General features: G+C 44.7%; 2 protein-coding genes and 1 long non-coding RNA gene across 3 annotated transcripts in view; 2 read left to right on the forward strand and 1 right to left on the reverse strand.

The window, feature by feature from the left end:
* The first annotated feature begins 500 nt into the window (after nucleotides 1-500).
* Nucleotides 501-5,231, forward strand: LOC135805229 (C4b-binding protein beta chain-like). Its single transcript, XM_065319239.1, has 6 exons — nucleotides 501-705; nucleotides 1,204-1,634; nucleotides 2,614-2,684; nucleotides 3,058-3,160; nucleotides 3,417-3,490; nucleotides 4,301-5,231. The coding sequence occupies exons 2-6, from the start codon at nucleotides 1,346-1,348 to the stop codon at nucleotides 4,493-4,495; spliced, it is 732 nt and encodes a 243-aa protein (XP_065175311.1). The 5' UTR covers nucleotides 501-705; nucleotides 1,204-1,345; the 3' UTR covers nucleotides 4,496-5,231.
* Nucleotides 5,232-11,956: 6,725 nt separating this feature from the next.
* Nucleotides 11,957-14,685, forward strand: LOC135807087 (uncharacterized). Its single transcript, XR_010551446.1, has 3 exons — nucleotides 11,957-12,172; nucleotides 12,264-12,527; nucleotides 13,722-14,685. It is a non-coding gene; the product is annotated as an uncharacterized LOC135807087 (long non-coding RNA).
* Nucleotides 14,686-16,093: 1,408 nt separating this feature from the next.
* The window catches only part of LOC135805230 (regulator of G-protein signaling 12-like), a 22,272-nt gene continuing 16,929 nt past the window's right edge, over nucleotides 16,094-21,436 (reverse strand). Inside the window, exons 11-17 of the mRNA XM_065319240.1 lie at nucleotides 21,401-21,436; nucleotides 20,826-20,899; nucleotides 20,016-20,145; nucleotides 19,239-19,329; nucleotides 18,655-18,832; nucleotides 18,123-18,334; nucleotides 16,094-17,328 (exon numbers count right to left, since the gene is read on the reverse strand). The exon at nucleotides 21,401-21,436 is cut by the window's right edge and continues 171 nt beyond it. Coding sequence (XP_065175312.1) covers nucleotides 16,535-17,328; nucleotides 18,123-18,334; nucleotides 18,655-18,832; nucleotides 19,239-19,329; nucleotides 20,016-20,145; nucleotides 20,826-20,899; nucleotides 21,401-21,436 — 1,515 coding nt within the window. The 3' untranslated portion in view covers nucleotides 16,094-16,534. The remainder of the gene's footprint in view (nucleotides 17,329-18,122; nucleotides 18,335-18,654; nucleotides 18,833-19,238; nucleotides 19,330-20,015; nucleotides 20,146-20,825; nucleotides 20,900-21,400) is intronic.

A 21,436-nucleotide genomic window follows, 5' to 3' on the forward strand; every position in this document is an offset into this window, starting at 1 on the left:
TCATCACAAGTAATTGCCAATTGATGTGCTCTGTAACTTGTTGCACGACCATAAACGACCCTCTGCTGTAGGTCAATCACGAGTGAGAGAAGAATGAATTTAGCACAGCAGTAAACATGCCGATTGTGCAATGTGCTTTTTAAAAGGAGTGACTCATCGCTGTGGTAGCCTAGGTGAGAACAACAGAGAGCTGACACATGGCTCTGCTGCCACAAACATTCTGTTTGATCGACTACGTCACCTAATTATCCACATTACCTCCTCCTACGGCTGTAGTTCATCTCAAGAGGTGGACAATTTAGGGACAAAGGAGTGTGGAAGATGATGCCTCACCCCAATCAGGCTGGCTGTGTGGACGGACCTCGTCAAAGCTATTTTCTTCGGGCGCCCACTTCAGCAACAACATGGTCATACGAATATCGTTTACCAATGCCACCGCACACCTCCGAACATCATCACCTGTCCCTGGACCATGCAAAGTTCACGCAGTTCCAACATTGTGGTGCTTGCGAATTGAATTTTGTCAAATGTCAAGCTCAGTGTCTGCATCGAAGCAACCAAGCGCAGTATAAATTCTGAAGAACATCTTCTCTATCGTAAAGAAAACCTGGGCTTTGGGAGAGACGGATTTTCAAAAAGTCAAATGCTGTGGTAGCTCCCGGATCGGAGCGTCTTGTCCCGTGAAACGTGTCTACAGCAGTACAGGTGAGTGATAAGACGTCGTGGGAAGCTGATTGTGCTCTGGATTGGCAGTGATGACGTGCGCACGTCATTGCGTACATATCCCCAGGTCAGCCAGACTACTGTTTCTACTGTATCGTCTCCACCAAAGTCACATAGTATTGAGGAGGGTTGGAAAGGGGTGGGGGGGGGGGGGTGGGAGGGAAAGTAAAAACAGGCACAGGAGCTCGACACGAGATAGAATGGTGCGGAAATGAAAGGGGCAAGGATAAGGTGAAATATGCAGATCTACTACCTGGATGTGTGATGATGATTTTGACAAGGACGATCACAGTGTGTGGCCTGTCGAAGTTGAGTGTGTCTGCTGTTGATGATGTTGTGCGAATCATCTCGATTTACGTGTCGTGGTGAGAATTGTCGAGGCACTAGTACTAATGCTGTAGGGATCGAGAACCTAGATTGAGTCGATCCACTGAACAATGTCATGCATGTGCTTTGAATCTTTTGATTATTTTCTTGCAGTCCATACGTCTACAATTCAGTGGAAAGACCTATCATTCACCTTCCCTATATCATTTCCCCTTGAGTGCGTGAGTGTTGCCCGGATTCACGCCAGCCCGTCACCACTGCAACTGTCTAGAAGCTAGTAGAGCTAGGGCATTGGATGAACACCGTGACGTTGCCGAGTCTGCCAAATCGGACCAGTGCAGGACGTAGCAGCATGGCAGCGTGGATGCTGTTCTTGTACGCAGGTGTGGCGGTGCTGGCCACGACCTGCAGACAGTGCCATGCAACAGGATACTACGTTGATTGGGCACAGCCGGGAAAGGAAGCGGATAAACTCGGACAAAGGCCAGGGACGGAAGGGGTCGTCGATACAGGCGTAGGACCAGGGGTGAAAGGTGCTTTTGTCGGGCCAGTTCAGCGGCTGCAGGAAGCAGCAGATAAAGATGGTAAGTTTGCTTCCTCTACGAGCTATGCGATCTTAAAATTATTATCTATTAAGTTTGTGTCTGACAACAACTCTCAGCATGAGCATTATCATTGGACCGCCATTATTATTCTACTCGTGCTAGTATAGCGTTGTCGGATCCAGGTTGATGTGCATTACCATGTAGGGATAAAGCGTTAAAGTATTAAACCTTAGCCTTCACAAAGGTGATTCTTGACCAGGGAGTTGTACGACTCCTTGTTCTTGACCTGCCCGGTACGCGAAACCGTCGATTTTTTTAGCCTTCACTGGTACACCTCGGTCCTCAGTACGTATGATAATTTACCTTACACGCGCAGTGTGGAACATACCGTCCAACGTCACTCGTATTTCACACTCTCATTATCACAATAAGTGACATTGTTGCGGATAAGAGAGTGAAATAATAGCTAGCAGCGGTGCCACTTCGTTACTACTGAGTTGTACAGAACCTGGGGGTAATACTCAATCTGCTCAACTTCAAGAAACTAATATAGCCTAGGGGCTAGGGTGTGATCACTAATCAGGATGCATAGAGTGTACATAATGTGGAATAAGGTGGGAGCATAATGTGGGATAACATGGGAGCGTGATGTGAGATAATGTGGGAGCATAATGTTGGAGCATAATATGGGATGATGTGGGAGCATGATTTTTGGTCATAATGTGAGATATTAAATGTGGGATACTGTGGGAGTATAATGTGGGGTACTGTTGGAGCATAATGTGGGAGTATAATGTGTGATACTGTGGCAGTATAATGTGGGATCCAAGCTGCAAGAGTGCAAAATCCGCAAGACCATACAATTACAACGGGCGGCGAATCTTGCTCAATAGTTTTGTCTGTCTGTCTGTCTGTCTGTCTGTCTGTCCGTCTGTCTGTCTCTCCATGCCTGATATCCTGGCATGATTTTTGTCCGTTTTCTGTCACCCATCATCATGGTCTATTCTAACACATGTAGCTCCATGTGACATGCCAGCATCAATCACAGGCGGAGAGAGGACATGGTCAGGGCTTCAAGTTGGAGACAAGGTAAGATGGACTTACAGACAGACACACACATAAAACACAGTACATAGCCAAACCATTAATTTTGTTGTACTTCGTATTAACATAGTAAGGGTGGTGACTGGTAAGCAGCAGCTGTCGGCCTGTTCTTTCTCTAAAAACGAGACAGGCATAGAATTATGCACATCATAAAACAGGCTAGTTCCATGAACACCGCAAAGCAAGAGTAAGTTACTCCTCCGGCATACTTGTATAAGAACAAACATGATGTTCAGTATTTAGCATGATGTCATGAAGAATCAAAGCTCCTGTCGGTAACTTGAGAAGTGATTGTGTGATCACCTGATCGTGCTGTGGTCCTGTACGGCTGCCGTTTCTTTCCTCTGGTCATGATTAGGTATTCTATCAATGCAACACCGGTTTCAAGCTAGTTGGAGAGTCCGAAGCAGAATGTGAATTCAATCAGATTTGGTCCAACCCTCCACCAACCTGTGAAGCAGGTAATGCCATACGAATACGTAGATCTACAATGTGCATGTGCTCATGTTGCATTTTACAATCAACTTAGCTGACATTGAAAATTCACTTCATGGTGCGTTTCCGGGTACATGTATTGCCAATACAAATAAGTGAAAATTACGAGGCTCTAACAGAGCCAACCACGGGAGGGAAAAGGACTTTTGTTAATAATCTACTCCAGCTCTCGCAGCCATCATTTGTCACGTGATTCTACTTTCGGGCTGTTGTGCGTTACAGAGATCGAGTGTCCCCCGCCAACTGGTATCATGAATGGCTGTGTATACTACACAGGAACACGGGTAGGATCTATGGTGAGTCTACAACAGTATCCAATTGACATTGTGCATACGTATATGCTCTATTATCTATATGATGTGTACATCTGTTAGACTCGATGCAGCACGCAATCATCATAAAATTAATAGCTTTCAAGTTTCGGACACCGGCAAAACCTCAATGAGATTAACGAACAGAACACGACGAGAAGGCGTTGAAAGTACATGTACTTGTGGAAATATTTGAAATGTTGCTTGTGAATAAACTGAAGGTACATGTATATGTTAGTTCTGCAAGTATCATTTTCAAATTATCATAATGATGTACCTGTATGTTGAGTAAATATAGAAAGGAAAAGGACCTACATGTACTTCAGTATGAAAACTGACAGAGTACTGAGACATTCGATGACCTGACACCTAGCTTCAACACATCTCCGTAGCGCTAACCAACAGCCTTCCAATTCGGAACCTTCGGTTTTGTGCCTGGTTGGTGCACTTCCTGACTGTATAGTATCTAGTTATAGTGGTGGACAGTTACTCTTTAAAACTTGTATCCATAGGTCCTTTTCATTTCTACATTTATTATTGGCTCAACATCCGAGTTGAGTAAATACAATGTATTTACACAACGTACCCAATATCATGTCATGATATTGGGTTACGTTATCACATCGCTACTGATTTAGTAAGGCTGATGTGCAACAAGCTGCTGACCAAAACATGTACAACGCCCCACATATGCCGGTGACTATTATGTGCATGCGTTTATTGATCTAACTGTCTCTCTGTCTGTGCATGCATGTGTCTCGCTACATCCGCATCGCCATTGACTGTTTCCTGCAGATCATGTACAAATGTGATCCTGGATACCAGAGGAGCGGTCGCATGCGTGTCACGTGCCAATCATTTGGTCAGTGGTCCCATGGTCCACCGACCTGCAATCGCCGTCGCCGTCTTTCATCCTCTGCCTCTAATGCTGCCAGTGCCAATGGTCGTCATCGCAACAACAAGCGTACCGGAAGCCGGAGTGATGAGTAGTAGGCTAAAGCTAGACGAGATGATTATAAAACTACTGGCGTGTACAATCTGAGACACATTCTAAGTTTAAATATTAACATTTACTCAAGTAAACCGTCAGGAAGTGCCCAGGTGACCAGGTTCGAGTCCTGGTAGAGTTGGCATTTTCCTCTTTAAAAAAAAACACTTCACTTCCCCTGACAGTTTACATTGAATTTGAAGTTCTCCCAATCCTTTCACAATATTATTTTTAAAGTTTTACTCAAGTAGGTATTGTATAGTACATGTAGTAGAGGTGATGGTAACTATGTTATGCTGTTATTACCTATAATAATGTCTCCCTTGTGACTGCTGCAAAAAGGAGAGGATGGACTTTCCTTGCTACGCGGTGTTGTGCTAGTCCAGTCATGTAGTTTGACTTGTTTCAAAAGTCTGATAAGTAACTGCATGTTGTCATGCCAACTTCTTGAAGCTAAACCTACCATTAGCCTTTCTCGTGCACTGGCTTTTAAGATTTCTGATAACATCTGTCATAATGAGGTCATCATTACAATGTAGTGGCATTTAACATTTGAACAGTGGTGCTCTCATAGCCATTGCCCTTAATTCATCTTGCAATATCCCCTATATAATCATTTTGGCGAATCCTGACAAAATCCCTGATTCACAAAATGATGTACTTGTATAGCGTACTGTGTATGATCAGCCACTCTCCTGTGAAATGTGCTGTCTTGGGTAATGAATACAAATGAACTGACGTGAACATCACCATCACTGTCACCATCGCCGAGTTTTGAGTCTTGAGTCACCACTAATTACAAATGTACTCCAGTGTATCAGCAGTTGCTCCGTTGTTTTGATCGTTCTCGGATCGAGAGATGTCCTTCGAGTTTCCAGTGCATGTAAACTGCCTCCTCGATCGAGACCAGCCAGGGATGAAAGAGAAAAGAAGAAGAACATCGAAGCACATATTACACACTGTCACTGTAGTGAGTGATGACCACTACACACCAGGTGGTCCAGTCAAAACTACCTTTCAGCGGATGCTGGAGATCGAGCCTGGAATGTCCAAATGAAGAAGCGAGTGAGTAGTTATGATGCTGAAAATCTTAATTAGGAATCGCCACTGGCCCAGTGACGAGCGGGGTGTCTCCACCACTGTTAGATTTGAACAGAAGTACCACTAATACTAAAATACTAATAGTAATACTACTTCGAAGTAGTACCGCCATAGAACCGTTCTCAAGTACCGCCATAGATAGTAGTCCATCAGCCAAGAACTCAGAAGTCGTCAAATTCAAGCACCCTGTTGCACTTAGAAATCGAATACTTGATTTTGGCCTCAATGGGGAGGTTAGGTACCCTGTACACCGAATCCGCAAATAAAAAGAGTAAACGACTTGCACGCTCTGCAGGGGGAAGCCGACAAAGTGACCATTTTTGGCATTTCATCGACAGCCATTGTTGTGACCTAAACCCAATCTCCAATCAGTGCCATGCGCGTTTCAGGAATGAACTTTCAGATTTTTGTGAATTACGGGAAAAATCTTGCACATCGAGAAGATTTGCAGTGTAAACCATTGCAGTTTCCGTATTACACGTGTGCCTGGATTCAAATACAATAAAATTGTTGTTCGCCTAAAGTTGTAGAGTGTTGTTCCATTACACATCTCTTTCACTGTTCTATTTAATTGAGCATCCGAATACATACCTTCAGGAAGATTACAATGAGCTAGTATTAAACATCATCCACCTTCGGGTTTCCGAAGTGTGCACCCCGAGTCATGTCAAGCAGGTTTGAAGCGTAGTTTTTACTGTTTGGCAAAAGTGTGATCTACGCTTCCACCCTGAATGGAATCACCCCGGGAAGGTCCTGATCCCTGGAAAAATAAGGAACGTGGAGAGCTAAAAGTAAGGAATCTGCGGCGATGGATGTTGTACATCGAGTGAATGCCCTGCAGTTCTCTTCTCCATTACGACCGACTAGCAAACGCCATGGCTCTGGATGCTGACAGCAAACAGTTGAAATAAAGGCAAGGCTGCTTTGAACATGTTGCAACCAGGTAGTAGTACAGTTACAGTTGTACTACTTCGAAGTACTATCTACCACACTCGAGATCACCCAAAGAATAAAGCGATTGAATTCAAAATCAAAAAAATTGTTGGGGATCGTCTGAAGCATATTCAAGCGAGGTACAGTCGGGCTTGATGACTGATCAAAGCCCTTGGGCTGGTCCCTTGGGCTTTGATCAGCCATCAATCCCTGTGTACCTCGCTTGATTATCTACTTGATACCATTGTAGTTGCAAACAAGTAACTACAACAATTGCAGTACAATAGCAAGAGTCCACTCTTGACAATAGTCATGTAGTTTTTGAATTAGTTATTTGAAAATGGTGAGCATCTTCATCTTCTTCCCGGTGCGCATGTACACATATTTTTTGAATCTGTACGTGCTCCAAGCCAACTCACCTCTGCTCAAATCGACGGCGATTTATTTCGCGATTTTAGGTCGATCACCACGGAAAACCACACCAAACGTTGACAAAACTCCACGTTTTTCACTGAAGACGCATTGGATGTCCTGATAAAACGGATGGAAAACCTCGTAATGGCTGATGAAGAAGAAGAAATTTGTCGAACTTCCAAGGCGCACTGTAAAAGGAGTGCAAGAGTTTCGCCAGGGAAAGTAGGCAGGTTGGATTCAGTGATGCTTTTGCTGTCGATTGATGTCAGTTCCAGGTGTTCGATTTGTAAGTGCAACAGGGGACTCACTTTGGCACCACTGGCTGATAGACTATAGTATTAGTATTACTATTAGTGGTGTGCACGGGTAGTCGGGGAGAGTCTACCCGTGCTACCCGTGAGGACCTCGGGTAGACGGGTACCGAATACCCGAAAACCCGAAGTCGCAGATGACATCATGTAGAAGGAGTAGAGAGAGTGAGAGGTCTAGAGTGCACTTGTCTGTCCCTCCTGGAAATCGCAATTCCACGGATGCAACAAATTTCGCGATTTGGGCCCAAACCCGCGATTTTCAGCAAAATCCGCTATTTCCCGCGTTTTTTGTTGTTTTCTGCACTATATCTAGTAGTAGTAGTAGTAGTAGAATTTATTTTTACTAGGGAACTCCCAACAGGCGTTGCCTTTTTACTGGGAACCCTAGGAATGACTTGGTGCTTGTGACAAATGCAGAAAGGGGCTTAGCTTGACGACATCCAGGTGGAAGCATGTTCCATCTGTCTGCTGCCAAAAATGAAATAGCATTCAGGCCGTAACGAGACGTAGCTCTGGGTAGGTTCAGAGCGGCTGAAGCTTGACCGCGGGTAGCAGCATTTGTGCGGCAGGATGCAGAGCGGGGGGTAAATATCGTGCTTAAAAGAGGACTGGTGCAATGAGATAGACACCTAAAAACAAACACAAACAGCTTCAAGTAGTTTACACGGCGAGAGAAAGTATACAGGTTATATTTGGTGAGAATGAAATCGATAGAAGTATACTGATCATGGCCAAACACTCGCCTTAGGCACCTATTGCTGGTTGACTCAAGTTTGTCTCTGAGTTTAGCAGACAAGCAGTGAACATAACATGTGCTGGCATAGTCCAAGGTATTCTGGACAATTGTCAGGTAAAACATGCGGCGGCCGGTCATGGAGACATCGCGGCGCCCGTGGCGGAATGAGGCAACCTTGCACTGTGCCTTTGCGCACACACGCTCAACCTGCTGCTCGAAGCTGAGCGACGAGTCCAATAGGAGGCCAAGGTACAGAACATGGCTGGACTCGGGGATTACGGTGCCTTTGCAGGTGATGCTGGGGATCACGTCCAGTTGCGCAGTAGGTCGTCTGAGCAGCAGTAGCTGAGACTTTTTGGGATTCAGCACCAGTCCCCGCTCGCTGAGGAAGTCCTCCAGATTCAAGAGATCTGTCTGCAGCATTCTATATCTCACATTTTTATGCACTTTTCACGCAGTTCTTTCCATGATCCTGTAGGTTATTTGCACAGTACGACTCCCGAGTAGATATACGATGCAACAAATTTCCTGATTTGGCCCAAATCCGCAATTTTCTGCAAATAATTCCGCGATTTCCTGGCAAGTTCTGCATTATTATTATTATTATTATTATTATTTAAATTTTCAATAGGGCAATCCCCACAGGCCTAAGGCCTTTTTACAGGGTACCCTATGTGATCACGTACAGATTTGCGGAATAGTGAAAGCGAGGAGCAAGAGCGAATGTCAGCTGGAAGAGAATTCCAGCGGTCAGAAGCCAGAAAGCTCAAAGCGAATAAGCCATAACGATTGCGTGCTTTAGGCAGAGTAAGTGAATCTATGGACTGGGAACGTGTACGGGCAGCTGTGTGTGTTGTGGCAGAACGAAGGCAGAAGCAATCAGAGAGCAGAGTGCTACACATGCCACGTAGGGCAACATTCCGCACTTTTCGTCGCATTTTTTGTTACTTTCTGCCGCAATTTCTTGCGCAAGTTTTCGAGAGTTTTTTCCGCAAATTCCCGCAGGGACAGACTTGTACAAATACGCATGTCTACCCAGTGCCAGTGTGGACGTGGGACCGGTCTGCATTGTGGTCTTACCATGGAAACATTACCCTATCGGGTACCCGTGCTACCCGTGGAAAAAAAACCCGGACCCGATACCCGAAGAAAATGCTACCCGACTCAGCCCTAGATAGTATCCCTGGCTGACGTGAAGAAAAGGAAATGTTAGGACTCAGCACTTAGGAGTGTCGACAGTCGGTATCAGTAAGTACAATCAAGAGTAGATAAACATGATTATCACTTCCTTAGTATTGACTCCCATTGATGTTCGCTATACCTAAGCAGTCATATAAGCAGGATTATACTGAGCTTGTATACAAACTCCCATCTCTCCCCACACAACACTCCAGACTTGTATTTTGCATATAACAGGTACTTCGATGACGAGAATATAAACTGGTATATAAACTGGTATATAAACTGGTATATAAACTGGTGTATAAACTGGTATATAAACTTCTTTTTTTTTTAGGATTTCACTAGGGCTATATTGACTGCTTATATTTGACTGCTTAGGGGTTGCGCAGTTGAACGGTGCCTAGTGCAGCATTGTCACTGTATGAGTAGGTAGTGGTGCAACGGTTGTGCAATCATAAAACCAGGATTCATGAGGACTGGACTGTTTGTCGTGATAAATCTAATATTGACTTCGTACTTGGTCAGTATAGGAAATAAAAACCTCGTAAAAGACCTCGGCTTCGCCTCGGTCTTTTACTCGGCTTTTATTTCCTACATGTATATTGACCTCGTACTCAGTCAATATTAGATACTTATCTACTCTTGGTACAATGTGCAAGTAATACCAAGAGTGTTTATCTACTCTTGGCCTTGGTAATACCAAGAGTAATATTACTCCCTGCTTATTAGTATTACCAAGAGTAGATATCTACTCTAATTTCAGAAATTTTCGGTGCTCAATATTTTCGGTATGAGGGCAACAGGCTAGGTTAGGTGAACAGAAATTTTCGGTACAGAGAAGCAGTTCCCTATTGGTTTATGTGTGTTAGTGTTTGTTCGGTGTATTGAAATTTTAGGTATGAAACAGACGCACCGAAAGTACCGAAAATAAAAGTACACCGAAAATTTCTGAAATTACAGTCAGTATCACCTATAGCGTTGGTGTTTGATTTTGAGCATTTTATCACTATAAGCGATATACATGTACTATGACCGATACTGCATGCAATGTATGCGAGTGGGGTGTCAAACGACTCAGCGCGCCGTGCACATACGCACTACATACAATGTACATGTACATGTACAATTACAATGTCATGTAGCTGGCTGTAGCTCCTGACACACAAAATCAGGATTTCCTCATGATGGAGGCATATTTTGGCAACTTGTACAAGCAAAACTCACCCAACAACAGTCACTGGACAAGTTCTTCACGAAGAAGTAACACTCTGTTCTCCTCTGACATCGCTTGATTTTACATCAATCACTATAACCGATGCAAAAATAGTGTAATAAACGTTTTTTGAAATATGAATTTGATCACTCTAGGCGATATATTACTATAGACGATTATTACTATACGCGATAACTGTGTATACTTAGTTATGGCAAATGAAAATGAATTTGAGAAATTGATCACTATATCCGGTATATTACATAGCCGCCAACCCTATAGGCGATACGGACTGTACAGTCTGTATCGGCTATAGAGTGACCGGATATAAGAATATATCGGCTACAGTGATATTGGTACGAAATATCAAAAGCAAAACGTATTTTATCCAGTACAAATATCACTATAACCAATATTATCGGATGTAATGATATATCGGATATTATGATGGCAACAAAGAATCAAAACATGCATAACACACTATATTATTATCGGCTATAGTGATAACTTTAAAATACATGTAACAATAATATCAAAGGCCCTATTTTTTTACTTTCTTCACGTTGCTTATTTTGATAGTGACACATGTTCATGTACATAACAGAATTTTTTTATGGAAATGCGGGCACTGTCAACTATGCAGCATGCTCATTTGTCAAAACGCCATGCTGGAAGTATTTCCTTGCCTTTCATGTGTCGCTCGAAAAAAATCGATCGTATCGCATATAGTGATGCATCGGTTATAGTGATAAAATCACGGAAATCAAAAGGGTACGCTATAGCCGATACAGACTGTACTAATAAGCAGGGAGTAATACTACTCCCTGCTGATAAGTGTTGCACGATGATAACAAAATGCACCGAGCTTCTTCGAGGGCCGGGGGCACACTTATTACTTGAGTATGACTTCAGGCCCAAACAGGCTCGGTTCAGGTCCGGAGGACAAACAGGTCAGTCAGGTCAGGTCAAAGGTCAAGGGTTCATATAACCTGATGTGCCATATAGATATAGGGATCCCAGATAGCACCTTGATCGGGTTTCAACGTGGTTTTCGTGTGAGTGGATCGTCTGGATCATGAAACGTGAGGGAACGGCTCCTTGATCTGGACCAGGCCGGGAGTCGACACTTTTTTTATTTTATTTATTTTTTTATTGAAAAACCACAAACCTTCAGACATGTGAATGTGCATATGATATACAGTGTACATACGTATGTATCGAGAAGGCAGCACTACAAATTGGTAGTCGTACTCAAACTGTACTGTACTAGGGAGGTGACACGGCACAGAAATCCGTGTCACAGGGGTTGGCTCGTACCCGTAACCCCTCGTTGTTATTTTTGGAATACTAAGTTGAATTCAGTCCAGTCCAGTCCGTAAGTCCGAAAGGTCAAACACGAATCCTTCTACAGTGTAGCAGCGTGTACCTCAGCTCCAAGCGTGCCAAGTACTGAATTCAGTAGATCTATCCGGCGTGTATTTACCGCCACATTGGCAGGTGCGTGTTTACCACCATGATTATGAATACTCAGGATCAGATGTTATGTGTCTTGTTCTCGAAATACTACTAATAATAATTATTGTTTTTGAGGAGGCAACTTCATGTTGTGGAGAGATTGCATGCAACAGTATTCTTCGAAAGACTGGCAGGTGACTTTATTTTTGACCTCCTGCCATGTCCGAACTTCTTGATAGCAGCGATGACAACAGCAGCAGTGATGAGACCGTGTGCAGTTTAGCAGTAAAGCATGTCGTTGTGGATCTGAAGGTGTTTTGGGAGTGGTGTCAAGGTGAGAATTTTTTCAGACTGAAACAGTTCCTTCTCATTGCTCAACGCAATTCATTTTCTCTGTCTATCTTTTTTTGAAACTGTTTGCAAAGGGGAATTGGCTAATTCCAGCTTCCGTAGGCATTGCCCACAACACGCTGAAATAATATGTAAACTTCAGCAATTGCCTGCAAGCGAGAAGAATGTAGTGGATCTCTTGGAGGCTGTGTCGCGTGAGGTACAGAGCTGCCTCGCCAGGCCCACAATGAATGCATCACGCATGGCATTGGGAGTACTCCGTGCTTGTCCGACTGTTATAAGGCCGCTTTGGCTTGCTGCTGTGGGAAAGGCGGTTGAAATTTCACAGGTTTCGTATGGTGAGTTTTTATGTAGCATTTTGAGGATTTTATTTTTTATTCTTGTAATTAGGATACCGGTATACATGTCTTGTACATGATGGAAGTTCTTAAAGGGGAAGTTAAGGCAAAAATTAAAATTTCACCAGTTGTAGTCTTCGGGGTGCTGAGTCGAATGGTCTTGGTCCGAGAAAGCTGAGACGCTCCCTTCCTACTTGAATCCCAATCGAACTCGCGCACTTCCACCGAAACTGGGTGACTGCGCCCTACGAGATGGGGAATTGTATGCAAAATGTCACTAAAAGCGCCATTTCGTTCATATAAAAGCACGGATGACCGCGATTGGCCCATATGTTGTAGTCTTTTGGACGCTGAGTCGACTGGTTTTGGTCCGAAAAGGCTGCGATGCAGCGTTCGGCCCTAATTCCCAATCGAACATGGTTGAACAAGCGGTCACGTGCTCCTGCGTACACCAGTCACCTGGTCACCGTGCCTGCAGGGTACAACTTACAGCCTGTTTTGACCTTTTTTGGGTGCAGTCCTGTCACTCGAGTTGAACCTTGGAGTGAAAGTTGTCGCCTGCTGGCGTGGTGACCAGGTGATTTTGGCACCCAGGAGCACGTGACCGCTTGTTCAACCATGTTCGATTGGGAATAAAGGAGGAACGCTGCATCGCAGCCTTTTCGGACCAAAACCAGTCGACTCAGCGTCCAAAAGACTACAACATATGGGCCAATCGCGGTCATCCGTGCTTTTATAAGAACGAAATGGCGCTTTTAATGACATTTTGCATACAAATCCCCATCTCGTAGGGCGCAGTCACCCAGTTTCGGTGGAAGTGCGCGAGTTCGATTGGGATTCAAGTAGGAAGGGAGCGTCTCAGCTTTCTCGGACCAAGACCATTCGACTCAGCACCCCGAAGACTACAACTGGTGAAATTTTAATTTTTGCCTTAACTTCCCCTTTAATTAAAGTGCTAGTAGTTGTTCAGTCCCCTGTCCAGGTACTCAGATGGAAGTCTGATATTTTAAAAGGAAATTCACATTCTTTTGTTCCCCATCAAAATCGGTTTATACATTCTTCGTACTGACTCTTTGTGAAATAACGTACTTCGAGTATTCAAAGCGAGAACTGACCCATGTCTTCCCTTTCATTACAGATTTGTTATCTTCAGTTTATTTGACTGTTCAACTGTGTCCTTGTCATGCTACGCAGATGACGGTATACAACTTGCATTATTTGCACGTTTTGTCGACTTCTGTTGGCACTGGGTGCGGGCAGCGTCTGCTTGTAGTCAGAATGTCTCTTCACCTCTACCTGTCGAAGTGACCAAAAGCCCCCGCAGATGACTGCTCAGCGGATAAGACCTTGCGGTAGGTTTTCTGTGTGTTTCTTCCTGCTACCCATCACATGATCGTAACCAGCAGCTTTTTTTCTGTAGTCATTTATGGTGAAAGTGGCATGTACATATATATTATTATGGTGATGAGTTTCGGTCAGGGAGTTTGAGTACGACTCCCTGATCTGGACCTTCGATTAGCACCTTCTTTTTTTCTTCTTTTTCTCTTTTTCTCTCTTACTTTTTTCTGGTTCGAGTAAACCTTGCCGTCATTTTGTCATCATAATTAATATTAATTATGACTGGCGTTTCCTTTTCCTCGCGTCAGCCAAGAATACTACTATCTATTGTGGTGGTACTTCTTTCCAAACCTAACAGTGCGGAGACACCCCTCGTCTCTGGGCCTGTGATGATTCCCATGATTTCAGCATCAGAGCTGCTCGCTCTTGCTTCTTCATTCCAGGCTCGCTCTTCATGCATCCACTGAAAGGGAATTTTGAGGCGTTGTTGTGTGGTGACCGTCACTCACTGGTATACGCCAACGTATCAGTATTTGCTCTCGAACTATCCATGTACTTGTATCAATATTCTCATCGTTCTCGGATCGAGGACGGTCCTTCGAGTTTCCAGTGCCAGTAATGAACCCATAAGTAGAACGACCACCGACGGGCAACAACCATCATGCCTTGCCGATGGACCAAACCGAAGACCACGACTTGGATGGGAACGCCGTGGGTGTCGAGACGGCACAGCAAGGATGAGAGGACGGCCGACCTGTCCTGTGTCCTACAGGTATACATGACTGTATTCCTGCTCATTGTACTGCATGTAAACTGCCTCAACGATCAAACACCACCTGCTGCTGCCCGGAAGGAAAGGGAAAAAGGGGGGGGGGGAGAGAAGAAAAAAAGAAGGTGTCAAGCGAAGGTCCAGATCAAGGAGCCGTTCCCTCACGTTTTATGATCCAGATGGTCCACTCACACGAAAACCACGTTGAAACCCGACTGCGAACACACCAAACAGGGAGGAACTGGCTCGGATCCTAAGCCACAACTGAACCAGACCTTGTGTGACGCCTACGGGACCGACCTACAAGTAGCTCACGAGCTCGGCAATTCCAAAACTTAACCGGAGGTGCTATCTGGGATCCCTATATTTATATGGCACATCAGGTTATATGAACCCTTGCCCTTTGACCTGACCTATAAGTGTTAGACGTCTAGACCCCAACAGGCTCGATCCATTTGCGAAGGACATGATCTTGATACGGGTCAGATCAAAGCTGCAAAGCAGGCCAGGGAGTACTAGTATTACTCCCTGCTGCAAAGGTGCACCGGTGTCGATCATGAGGCCGTATTAATATTATTATTATTATTATTATTAATTCAACATCTCCTGGCTCGTCAGAAGACTGCCAATATTATTATACTCCCTGATCGACAGCTTTGATCTGAACCGTATCATCAAGAGTAGATACACCATCATTGGCATCAAGGACATGCTCGTACTGGAGTCGTAGCACGGGCGATCAGATCACTGATCTATACAAGTATCTGCAGATCAGTGATCTGTACAAGTATCCGAGTCCCGGTGGAGGCAGAGAGTGGCAGTTTCAATCTTGCTCGCAAATCATCGTCATGCTGTCAATGCTGCTGCCATCAAAACGAGAGGACGGATTATGGAACGTTAGTACAGTAAATCCACCAGCCGATTAGTCTTGCAGTTGTGAATCACTAGATTGTCCAGCACAAGACGAAGCAGAGCATAGTCTGCTGAGGCCACTACTGAGATCTGCTTCACGTCTGAACAAGTCATTTCGAAGTCCTTTGAAGTATAAAGGTGAGAAAGGATGACAATGGATGTCAAGTGAACCATACAAAAAGTGTGAGAGACTCATTCGCATCCTCAAAGGTCTCAAAGTATTGAATGACAAAACAAACAGTGCTGTGGAAACCAGCACTAGCCACCACTGCACCATGGCTTTGCCACTCCGCACAACGCATAATATGTATAATGTGAGCGTGATCCGACACAACCTCAATACAGAATTGTGCATGTGATCCAAATGGCTATGCGCCATGCACACACTCAAAGCAAGATGGCGACGAGATTGAGGTCTCATTGTGATACTTGTATCATTCAACTAACGTGTTACTTGGATCATTCAACTTTGATCATTTCATCGCTGTTTGTTACTCTGCTTTCTCAGTCACTGCCTTGCTCATATCGTCAAAACCAGCCCTCTCACTAGCAGTGGAAATGCGACTTATTTCTTCACCAACATGCTATGTGTTACTGCGGAGATGTTTCTTTTTGAAGTCATAACTTAGACATGCATCAGTCGAAAGGATCTGTAGTAAAGGGGGAAGCATGGAATACAAATGATGGCGGTACTGTTATCTACAGCTCGATTATAGCAGTTGAACTGAAAAACGTTCCCTCGTGGCAAGACAGCGGAAATGTGTGATACAGTAACATAGAGATATGGGCTGTGATGGGCATTGTCTGAGAGGCAAAGAGATGCATTCAGTCCGGTTCAAGATCACCTCCTTTTTCCAAAAATCAAGAATAATAAAACTCAGTTAAACCGATTCTGATCAAGCTCAAGCTCGTGGAATAATGCAAGGTCCATAACAAGAATAATGGTATCGGTTTTAGGGTGTTCACTGGTCGTCTGTGTTGGCTGTTTCTATACAACACTGCGCACTCGCGGATTGAAGCTGCGGAAAAAGTCCTCCACATGGTCCGGTCTCTCCCTTGCCTTACCCGAAGAGGGTCTTTCCGGTCGTGCATCTGGACTGGAAGGCTTTGCTGCTCTTCCGGCACTGCTCATTCGTTCCTGACTCCTTGATTTCTCTCTTCCTTGCGAAGGATCGGCCAACAAGCCACTACTAAAAGAGAGTGGACTTCCTTTAGGCTTCAACATGGCAAGTTTCTGACGAATACGCCGGTCGAGGCTGGACTGCTTCTGAGGAGTGTCAACATTCGCCACTGATGCAGCTCGTCGCAGTTCCTCTGGGCCCTGCAGAGAGCTTGATCTTGGCTTTCGTTCCAGTGAGTAGTAGCCAGGAGGGTGATTGGTTGGAGAAGTTTTGGTGAAGTCCAGACCTGGTACAGAGATATATTTCTCAGTCTCACTGGATCGCCGACGGTTGCCTCCATCCACTGTGCTCTTGTCGTCGTCTGGAAAGAATCCGTTTCCGCCCCTGCCTTCTCGATCTGATGCCACATGGGCCGAGGTGGGTGCGGATCGTCCGGACACGGATGGAGAACCGGACATGCCGCTGGTGTCATGCGAACCCATGCTGAACTTGCGTGGCAGACTGCTGTACGTGGTCATGGATGCACTCTTGCTGTGTACCGGACTTGCAAAACCCAGTGGCGACGAAGGCATGCTGACACCAGAGCGTCTTGACACCATTGATGCGTCCCTCTGGTTATCCAGGCGAGTACTTTGCATGCGATCAAGCATGTCCAGGAGATCTGCAGTTACAAACAAACAAACAAAGGAAGAAGGCCACAATCTTGTCCACATTACTATTTCCATACATTCCAGGCTGGCTGGATGCTGGCTCAGTCAAGACAATCCAATCTTGTGCGTTGATATGTATCCAAGATGATACTTTGGGTAGCGCTGACTTGAGTTGAAATATGAGTTTAATCCCCCCCACTCACAGCACCATAGCAGAGCTGTGCAGTCATGATGCATGACAGAAGGCTTTCATCAGACAGTATGCCTGTGCGTGATTCCACGGAGTTGAAACATGTCATACTCCTGTGGTACTGCCGAAGGATAACGAGAATGTGGAATATTGAGAACAGGAGGGAATGTGCATGCTGTAGATAGGCGTTTTTTACGTTCATATAACGAACATACTCCTTATGCAAACCATCTGGAGACGGCCCCCGAGCCTCGAGGGGTGCAGATAATCAGCATGCTGCTATATACTAACCGTAGAGGGTGAAGACGTAATACTGCCATCGTGTCTGTAACTTATGCCATGGCCTTCAAACCCCAAACCCAAACCTACACGTTGGGTACAGGGGCTCCGTGCTAGATTGGCAAAAATGGACTATTAATCAAACCAAAGTGCTCAATACCCAGAAGGGCAGAGCAGACCTCACTTTCAAATTCATATAAATATAGGTGGTCTTCCCCCACCCCTCCCCTTCATAGATTTACCCATCCACAATTGCAGTGTCGAAGAGCCGATGTCCAAAGGAAGATGCATGTACATGACATTGCGTACAACAGGTGTTACTGCTCCTCATCTTACCGTGGGCAGGACTGGCTGGGTCATCGAGCTCCTCTGCAATTGACACTCGATCGTGACGTTTGCTGGGGCTCTCTGATCCCACCGCATCTCCTCCGCTGGTCTTTCTCTCAGAAAGGGATGAAGAGGATGTGGCACTGGTGATGCTGCCAACGGATGTACGGAACCCTTTCGGAAGTGTCTGGGTGCTGTCAGAAGTAAGCAGGCTATCAGTCCTGAAGGAACAAACAAAGGGGTAAACCGTCAACGTACTCACAGAACATACATACACACACGCATACACACACACATGCATGTGTGTGTGTATGCACATACACATAAGAAAATAACTGCATGGGGATCATCTAACTTAAAAGTGTGAGAGTACCTCCAGTGCAAAACCACCTGTAGAATGTCACAAATATATCCAATGCTGGTCAGCGTTACAGTGATAACACAAATATATCCCTGAATGCTGGTCAGTGTTACAGTGATAAATGTACTACTGTAGGTGTAGTTGTGCAAGAGAAAGAAACCAAACTTGTTTTAAACTTACGAATCTATCGACGCACTTCTTGCAGATTTTATATGTGAGCGTCTTCGGGCAAACGAAAACTTGAAACTGGTGGTACGCTTCACGGAGGCCCCACCGCCACCACTGCCGCCAGCAAGAGGGGAGGTAGGGGAGGTTGATGATGAAGGAGAGCTGGGAACACTTGTATGGGAAAGCATTGCTGGAAGAGCACAGGGAAAACAGTACTTTTCATGTGTCTGCACTACCACAGTTTATTACTGAAGCTCTGCTTTCTATGAATCTAGCTGTACAATCCTCATAATGATTGGTAGTCATGTGACCTTTTTTTAAACTTAACCGTATTTAAGGCATATTACTTTAGTTATGTAACATGAGATAGCAATGTGATTTTAGTCACATGACTTTACACACAAAAGGCAGAAAGGAGGTTTGTAGAGTTTGTACCGTCGGAGTTGAGACAAACTCTACAAACCTCCTTTCTGCCTTTCGTGTGTAATAGTGCTCCACAATAGTGTGTTGAGCCCTCCCCACTGGCTAAAGAGAACCTCTTTGTCATGTGACAATAGATAGCCATGTGACTTTGTGACTCTGGACAGTGATCATACCTGCTGGGTTAGTGATCTCAATAATAAGCTGTCTGTCAGCCATGGCCAACGATCCGGTGCCTGGCTCGATGAGCTCCTTCTCACCATCTTTCTGCAGTTGGCAACAGGAAACAGGGCACATCCGTTCATGAAATCTTTAAAGGTAAAAAGAGAACACCATTCCTAGTACAGTAATACACCCCAAGACAATCTACAGTAAACAAGACATGAATCATGTCTTGCTAATAGCCGCTTGCCATCATGATGATTGCACACAGCTAGTATTAGCTATTACACGTAACACACACACACACACACACACACACACACACACACACACACACACACACATCTTTCTTTCTCCAACCGGCTCCCTCGAGTCCGTGCCTTTTACTGGAGACTGTGCTTCCGTGATTTCACTAGCCCATCTTGTTTCACCACATGGTTCCTTTTGAGTGACACTGTACACATGTCTAGAACAATGTTCTACTGGTAGGACATTTTGGCTGTTGGGAAAAACTGAGGACGGAGAGGTGTCACAGTGTCATTATCGAGTTGACGACTGTTGCCGATATTTTTGATGTGCAATATATGTGCATGTAGAACGGATATATGCAGGGTGCTGGTATTGGAGACATGCAGTCTTTGTTACAGACTGTACCTATTGTAGAGAGAACATGAACACCCAAATTGAGTTGGGTGCAATACATAAACATGGTGTTATCGAATAACATGGAGTGATCCGAGAACCCTAGGGCAGCGGCCCTGCTGAGTTGCTCGCTGTGCCAATTTCCTTACCAATTCAACAGATATACTGATGGCATCCACGATCAAGTTGTTGTTCGCAAGGTGTTCGTGCAGTACATCCTGCACGGACTTGTCTTTGTGCGCTCGGCAGTACTCCACCATCCCTGAAGGCATTAGTACACTACAGTGGACACGAGCAGCACACAACAACAGGTCAGTACTGTATACCAAGAGTACAATCATAACCCCTGGCTTATGTACGGTTAGAAAAATGTGACAGCAGATGATCTACTGACGTACCTGTCCAGTACCAGGCCAGCCCCACCCGTCTCTGTTCGAAAACCAATATCAGACGAAGAATGTTCACCACTACACTTCTACATTGGTCGTCAAGCTATTCGGATACGCATACTAACCACCCAAGTATTGAATGTCTCCGGCTCAAGTGTGGTGTGCAAGGCATGGATTTGAGACATGCTCCCACGTACCTACATTGTACTGTTCTGTGAAGCCTATCTACATGTAAGGCTGACCGCTCACGGGATCCCCAAAATCACGGTGGTTTCCCTGTACAAACAGTCCGGGACTCCCCCTATCCAGGGTCATACCCGTATAACTATAAGTGGAAGTGATATCCTTTGGGCCTGGATTTTGTGGTCTTCTGTAACGTTAGGACAGGTGGTCATCTTATCAGAGTGGTCACCTTCACAGGCTACACTGTACATCCTACTTGTAGATACCGTACATCTTAGATCACCGAGGCACTGTATGAAGCCAGTTGATGGATTGAGTCAAAGGGAGTACATGTATGATTATTCTAAGATCTTTTAATACTGAGTACTACATTGTAGAGTGACTTACTTTATCAAAGGCACGAGGCGAATATGAACATTGTTGGTTACAAGATCCCGAACAGGTATGCTTGACTCTACCAGCTGTTGGTGAAACAAGCAGAAGCATGGCCAATAAACATAGCACAAGTCAATTACTTTGAAGTACACTGCTAATACCCTAACATCTGCTTTGCAGCTTTCAGTTATTGTGAAAAAAATAAACAGTTTGCTGCAAGGCATTGGGTGTTCTCCTGAAACTGGCCACAACTGAAGCAACCCAGGATAATATTAGAGTCAACACTCAAACTCATTGCAATTTGACATGAGCTTTAAGTAACTGTTAAAATGATCATCATGCACTGCAGAGGATGACCAATGAAATGGTAGGAACTTCAAGGCGTGGGACAACGATAAAGTCATCATCCTGTATGTAGTAGTGTACTTCAAAGTATGTTTATTGACTATCTCAGACGGAGAGCCAATCAATGTATAATGGACGGAGAGCCAATCAATGTATAATGATGACATGCATCATGCATCACAATATTCCAGCTCATTAACAAAACCCACCAGTGCAGTAGGTAGTATAGCCAATTGCATTACCTTTTCTGCTCCATCGGAATAAACCTCGTAGAAATC

This window comes from Sycon ciliatum, chromosome 1, assembly GCF_964019385.1.
Source record: "Sycon ciliatum chromosome 1, ocSycCili1.1, whole genome shotgun sequence".
Classification (NCBI taxonomy): domain Eukaryota; kingdom Metazoa; phylum Porifera; class Calcarea; order Leucosolenida; family Sycettidae; genus Sycon; species Sycon ciliatum.